The sequence below is a fragment of the Chlamydomonas reinhardtii genome, chromosome 17 (genome assembly GCF_000002595.2).
Source record: "Chlamydomonas reinhardtii strain CC-503 cw92 mt+ chromosome 17, whole genome shotgun sequence".
NCBI lineage: Eukaryota > Viridiplantae > Chlorophyta > Chlorophyceae > Chlamydomonadales > Chlamydomonadaceae > Chlamydomonas > Chlamydomonas reinhardtii.
In genome coordinates, this window is record NC_057020.1 from 3,793,253 (window position 1) to 3,799,909 (window position 6,657).

The window sequence follows — 6,657 nt, forward strand, 5'->3', positions numbered from 1 at the left end:
GATAATAATAATGTATGTTACAGTTGCAACCAGCCCAGCTGGTGCTTGCTGCTCAGATAATCATTGGGTTACTGCGAGGTACTCGCAACGTGCACACACCCCATGCTCGGATCTGGAAGTTGGAGGTTTCGGCCGTTCCGGCCGCCAAGCGCAGTGTGGTCCCCATTTAGTCCTTACCCTGTCCCATCGCGCTCGCATTCAGTGCACGCTCACTCTTCCGCATGCACCAGGTTTGGCAACGCGTTCATAATGCACACACCCCAAAACGGCGTCTTGCATTCGCATTCACTAGCAAACACTTCGCTGAAAATACCCCATCACGAGATCAATGCTACTGGAGCACGCGTTTCTTCCGCCCGCGCCCCGAGCCCAGTAGGGTGCAGTCCACCAGAGTACCATCCGTCCATCCGCCGTTGCGCTCAGGGCTGCTTTCAACAGTCCCGCGTCCAGTTCTCAGCCACCTTGAAGTCACGGCCAGTGGCACTGGCGGTGCCCTTGCGACCAGGCGGGACTCCTATGAACCTGGTAGCGCGCAAAGCCCCGGTCCGCCCTCCATCCAGCACGGGCCTCCGTCATTCCCTTGCCTCATCCCATCCCTCCTATATAAATCAGACCTAGGCGACGCGGAAGGGCGCCAACATACGCGATCACTAGCCGCACGCTCAAGGGCTTTGAGCAGGGGCTTTGAGCCCGCCCTTGCATCTGTGGGGGCGCACCCAATCTCCAGTCTCCCAGGCGCTTGTGCAGCACTTGGTGCAGAGACTCGCACAGCTGGCACCTGGCGAATCTCTGTCTGTTAAGCAGGCGGCTACCCAATCTTAACAGCATTTGGCCCGACAACAACACGCTGTGCAAGCCGCTGTGCGCAGGGGGGCAGCAGGCGCCGATTGCTCCTGGTCGCTCCCACCTAGTCAACATAAATAAATGCATCTCATCATACCCGAATGTATGCGCATGTAGGTCAGCCCCCGAGACGTTGTGCCCTTGGCGGCACACCGTCTGTTGTCCAAGATGCCGAGGCTCGCCACACACGCAACACACACGCACACCCCACACGCACAGCGATGCAATGACTGGTATGGAAGAGCTGTGCATGCGTGTGTAAGAGGGAGTGACAAATGCAAAAGAAAATTGGAACGAACCACTTTGATGTATGCAAGTGTTCCGGCAACCTGGCCCGTTGATGGGGCGCCCGAATGTTCTGCGGGACAGCCAACCCAGGTAAGGCACGCAGCCTACATTCCCATGGTGAAAATGCGCGCTACATAGTGGCCCCGCTAGGAGCTGTGCATTCATTGGTTGCTCGTTCATGAAGATCAGAAGGCAAGCCCGCTGTGCATGCGTGCCGCCCTTGCACACCATTGCACCTCCCGTCCGCACGCGCCTCGGCCACCAATGCCCGAACGTTCAGCTCATCAAAGTCGCTCCAACCTACTCCATTCGTGCAAGGGATGATGACGCACCATCCATGCACACAGCCACCGACCTGTAAGCCACCCATATAGTACCACCTTCGGGTCACGCAGGAGAAACGGCAACACGGCGGGCACTCAAATTTACGGTACCTGCCCGCCTCACCTCGCCACCTGGCCTCGCCACCTACTTGATCCCTGACACCCCCAAACCTGCACCCCAATCGCCGGTCTGCCGCACCAGCCCCGCACCTCTTACAGGCCTCCACGGCAACACCGCTTCAAAAGCACCAAAGGGCGACGCGGCGTGCCCGTGACGAGCTTCCGAAGCGCCAAGCGGCGACGCTGTGGCTGCCGCGCCGCAGTCCGCCTCAACTGATCCCCCGCCGCCGCCTAAATGCCCAGCGGGTCATCTCCGTCCTTGAGGCCGTGCCCCGCCGCCATGGCCGCAAACGCGCTGTCCGGAATCACCAGGCTGGCGCGGCGCGGCGAGCCCGGCAGCGTCTTCTCCAGCGCCTTCAGGTCAGCCACGGAGGGCGCGGCGCCCATGGGGCCGATGTGCTCCCCTAGGTTGTGGCGGCTGCCGGCGGCGGAGCCGGGTGAAGTCACGCGGCGGCCGCCGCTCTCCGTGCCGCTGCCGGCGCTGGCCATGAGCCCAGCCAATGTGCTGCGGCGCGGGCCGGGGGCCACTAAGGCGTCGGCGGAGCCGTGCAGCCGCCGCAGCTTGGCGCCCTGCGCCGCCGCCGCGCCTGTGTAGGACGGCCCGCCGGGGCCAAAGGTGCTCACGTGCGCGTAGCCGCCGTGCGTGGCGGCGGCCTTGCGTGCCGGCGAGTCGGTGCGGCTGCGGTCGGGGCTGCCTGCGGCGGGCGCTATGCCCGGGGCGGTGACGCGGCCGCCCACGGCTGGCGAGCCGGGTGGCGGTGTGGCGGCGCCGAAGCGGCTGGGGCGCTTCTCGTATTTGTCCGCCTCTTTGGCCAGGTCCAAACCCGACTTAGCAGCCATTGCCGCGGTGGGCATCTGCAGCAACAGGTCAGCAACCTACAGATTAAAGAGTGTGGGCTACGAACGAGCTGATGCAGCACATGGCGTGTGCACAGAGGAGTACCACATGGGTCACTTATGCCAAATTCCAGGGTGCGTTGAGCGTGCAAAGGCAACTAAGGGGTCCAGCACGCCAGCAAGCCCTCGCCTGCCTTCACCATCCATCAGCGCTGCTCGCCCCCATTGTATGCCAAGTCACCAGGCGTGGCGCCACGCGGCCACCACTCACCATGTACGCGGGCTTGTACGTCGGGTTGCTGGCCATGTTTGGCTCCGCCTTCTTCTTCTTACTCCTGAAGCCCAGGAAACCCTTCTTTTTCTTCTTTTCCTTGCCCTGCTCGTCTTCCTTTCCTTCCTTACCACCCTTGCCCTCCGCTCCTGTCACCGCCTCTGCGCCCTTGCCACCGTCACTGCTGCCCGCCAGCGGCAGTGGCAGCGCGCCTGCCGAGGATGGCCCGCCGCCGCTGCCTTTGCTGAAGCTGACCACCTCGCCGTCTTGCGTGAACGGCCCCAGCCCCAACGTGTCCACGTCCTCCTCATCGCCCGCCTCTTCGGGCTCCAATACCATGAGGTCGTCGTCGTCGTGGCCCGTGATCACCTCCACACGCCGGCGGCCGCGCGCCCACGGCGGCGTGTTGGGCCCCGAGCCGGCGCCGGAGCCGGTGGCGTGCTCCGCAAGGCTGGCTCGGAGCAGCGCAGAGCCTGGCGGCACGGACACCGACTGCTTCAGCACGGCCTCCGCCGGCGGGTCCGAGGTGATCAGCCCCGACGCCGTCTTGCTGCGGCTGCGAGCCATGGGGCTGTCGTGGCCGGCCAGCCCCGAGGCCGTGGCCCCGCCCGCCCCGGCGTTGCGGCCGAAGCGGCTCATGCGCCAGCGTGAGCTGTTGCCCGAGGCCGCGGCGGCCGTGCCCGCGCCGCTGAAGCGCATCGCCGCTGCTGCCGCGGCAGCGCCGCCGCGTGGACCCGCCGCGTCGACATGCGACGCCGTGCGCGGCGCCAACGGCTGTACCCAGCTGTCAGAGCGCTGCAGCCCGTCCCCCACGTCCGTGGCGCTGGCATGGCGCCGCCCCATGCCGTCGGCGTCCACTCCGCCGCCGCCGCCGTCGAACACGGCGAGCATGGCGGCGCGGATGGCTTCTGCGGTCTCAGGCGCGATGTCGCGCTGGCGCATCGAGTGCGCCGGCGATATGCCGCCAGGCCTGGGCCCGTCTATGCTGGTGGGCCGGCTGGCAATGTCGTCCACACCGCTGGGCATGGGAGATCGCAGCTTGTCGTGTGCGCCCCCGCGCCCCCCGCCGGCCCCGCCGGGTCCACCCGGCCCACCCTTGTCGCCACCTCCGGGTGGCCCTGCCTCCACATCCACTAGGTAGCTGGCCCGCCGCGCTTTCTGCAGTGCGTGGCAAAGAAGTGATAGGGTCAGCTCTGCTTGCAGTGGCTGTGTGACCGGCGGGCCAGGACAGGCGGGGTCTCCCATCGCCAGGGATGACTTGCCCCCCACAACCCGCCCTGGGATCCCGTTTAGCCACCCCTCCATGCCGCTCAGCCGCTCACCTGGCGTTTCTCCTTCCTCTTCCTGTCCTGGCTCCTCAGCAGATAGATGAGGAGCACCCCCAAGCAGCAGATAATGAGTGTCCCGCCAATAGCAATTGCTGTGGCGCCAATAATGATGATGCGGTTAGTCGCAGCATTGTCCGGAGCCACTGGTGGCGGCGGTTGAGGCGGTGATGGGGGCGGTGGTGATGGAGGGGGCGGCCTCCGCACGACAAGCAGCGGCGGGGGCGGAGGCCGTGGCGGCGGCGCGGGGGCTGTGGCATTTTGACCACTGGCCATGTAGGAGCTCCTACGGCTACGCTGCCCGCTCACTGACGCTGTGACCGCCGATGACGGGGTACTAACCCCGCATTGCGGTCTAAATGCGCGTCGTGGCTACAGACGCGCGTCATCGGCCAGCCGGGTTGACCCATTCAGCCAGGGTGCTGCCGAGTGGGTAGGGGCAGACCTGGACCGGTTAGCCCCACAGCGATTGTGATTCCCTTGCTCAATAAATGACTGCGCTGCGCCCGGGCCGCGTTCAGACGTGTAACAACAATGTCTACAGCCGCGTCCTGGCTGACTATTACGAACCCGCTGAGCGCGATGTCTGGTTGCCCAGGTTGCTTGTATGTCGCTGACCAGGCCTAAGCCGCGCTGAACTTCTGCCTCCGCCTTGCAACGGCGAGGAACCGTGTTTCCGCCAACTCCCGGCCTTACTCGGTTCGTCCGTGCCTTTCAATTGAATTAGATGTAGAGGTACTGAATTAGTAGGGCCGTGTTACAGGAGCAACTGTTCGACCACTAGTGAAAAGGTTCCTGAGTGGCTCAAGCCGGACGTCAAAGCAATCTTAGTAAATGAAGCTGTATGAGTTATGGTAGTGGCTGTCAGGCGCCTGTAAGTCTCAGCGTTCAGAAGTCAACCCACGGCGTGACATTCGCTCGCCCAGCGCTTTGGCGCAGCTAAGATATTCAGGGTGTAACTGATTCCTTTGAGGTCATTTGGGATACACAGCACAGGTCAAAATCAGCAGCACACGTTGTCGTGCAAGCCCGTCCCTTCGAGTGCCGCTGCGCGAGTGCGATTGTGCCCATACTCTGTCCCCTCTGTAACATCCGCATTCATATTCTGCGCGCCTGCTGAAAGCCATGACTGCATTGCCCGCGGTGACTCTTGTGGCGCCGCCCGAGCCGGGCGCGTGGGTGAGTCATGTGCCATTGTGGGCTAACCCGGCGCTGTGTGTGGACGGCCGCACGTGGGAATTGGCTTTCGCGGATTTGTTCGCTCTGCCGGGACTGGCGTGTGTGGGCCAGCTGGTTGCAGCGCATGACGGCCTGAACGAACTGCGGCAGGCATTGACAAGCCCTTGGGCGGAGGGCTCCCGGTCTGGTGAAGCGTGTGCGGATATGTATGTGACTGCTGTGTGGAGGCGGGTGCTGCACTGGAGCACGCGGGCACGCCTGCCGTCGCCCCTGCCGGGGCCGGCGTCGCCTCAAGAGGCGGCCGACCGGTTTGCGGCGGCGGTGGCCCTTCTTCCCGCTGGCTGGGCTGCCGCCGCGCGTGGGGCCCAGCTGGCTCGGGGGCCTGCCGCCGCGCTGCCGCTCCCGGTGGCCGACGTCGTGAGTGCTACGGCGGAGTCGGTGCAACGGGTGGTGCGGGGACTTGGATGGTTGCAGTGCGGGGGGCCGCCCATCCTGCTCACTGCCTACACGGTGAAGGCGGGGACCGTGCTACAAATGGCTCCACAGTTAGCCGCCCTGAAGGCTAAGCATTTGCAGTATGTGTGCGATGCGGGTGTGTCGGGGGTGGGGGCTGCCCTGGCGGCGGGGGCCTTCGTGTGCACCTTGGCCCGCTTGTGGTCGCTGAAATGGGAGAATCATCATAAGGAAGCACTGTGGCGTGTGGCCGCCAACGCTTGCTGGGCGTTTCCACGGCATGCTAGCGAGCGGGCGCGAGGCGTTACTGTTGACCCGTGTTGGGCGTGTGGGGTGGACATGCAGGATGGGGACCGGCGTCATTGGTTTTGGGACTGCACTGTTGCGCTGTCACTGCGGGAAAGTATGGGGATGGCTATGGGTTTCCTGCCGGAGGAGGCTCTAAGTGCCTTCTCTCGTGAGGAGTTGTGGTTAGTGCGCCCGCCTGCGGGGCTTGCGCCACCTGTGTGGGATGTGGTGTGTCTCGCTGCTATGTCTGCCCTGGACTTTGGTCGGCAGCGTGTGGTTATGGCCGGGTTGGCGGCGCGAGCGAAGCTGCCGTCGGCCCGGGTGCTGAGCATTGGACTTGCCGTCGTAGCTGACTTCTGGGGTCGTCTCCAGACGTTTGTGACTTTGGGTATCAGGCCAAAGGGTTGGGACGCTGTGCCGTTTGCGCATCCCTTCATATCTCGGGCTGTTGGTGACGGCATGGTTTTGCGCTTGCCGTATGACGCTGATTCCCCGCCCCCCTCGCCGTGAGAGGTTGTGCGTGGTTGGTGGCTATGTGTGTGGGCAGGATGCACGTGTGGGCGACCGTTCTAGTACCTGGACGCTTGCGCCCTGGTTAGTGCGTGCGCTGTGCGTGTGTCCTGCGGCCTAGACGTTTCCCGGCACTCCTGTGCCTAGGCTTGTGGCGTTGAGGCACAGCGGTGGGGCTCTGGCGGGTTGAGGCTTGGCTAGGACTCACTGTGCGCGGAGT

The 6,657-nt window shown here is 64.4% G+C and overlaps 1 protein-coding gene across 1 annotated transcript; it reads right to left on the reverse strand.

The window, feature by feature from the left end:
- Positions 1-5: 5 nt before the first annotated feature.
- CHLRE_17g727750v5 (uncharacterized protein) lies at positions 6-5,077 on the reverse strand. The gene is made up of 3 exons (XM_043072372.1): positions 4,005-5,077; positions 2,683-3,840; positions 6-2,429 (listed from the first exon to the last, which is right to left on the reverse strand). The coding sequence occupies exons 1-3, from the start codon at positions 4,281-4,283 to the stop codon at positions 1,806-1,808; spliced, it is 2,061 nt and encodes a 686-aa protein (XP_042914831.1). The 5' UTR covers positions 4,284-5,077; the 3' UTR covers positions 6-1,805.
- Between the last annotated feature and the right edge of the window lie 1,580 nt (positions 5,078-6,657).

Coding starts and splice junctions, on each gene's coding strand:
- CHLRE_17g727750v5 (XM_043072372.1), bottom strand. CDS start 4,283: ATGGCCAGTGGTCAAAATGCCACAGCCCCCGCGCCGCCGCCACGGCCT. Junction 3,841..4,004: donor AGAGGAAGGAGAAACGCCAG/GTGAGCGGCTGA, acceptor CACGCACTGCAG/AAAGCGCGGCGGGCCAGCTA. Junction 2,430..2,682: donor CGTACAAGCCCGCGTACATG/GTGAGTGGTGGC, acceptor CTGTTGCTGCAG/ATGCCCACCGCGGCAATGGC.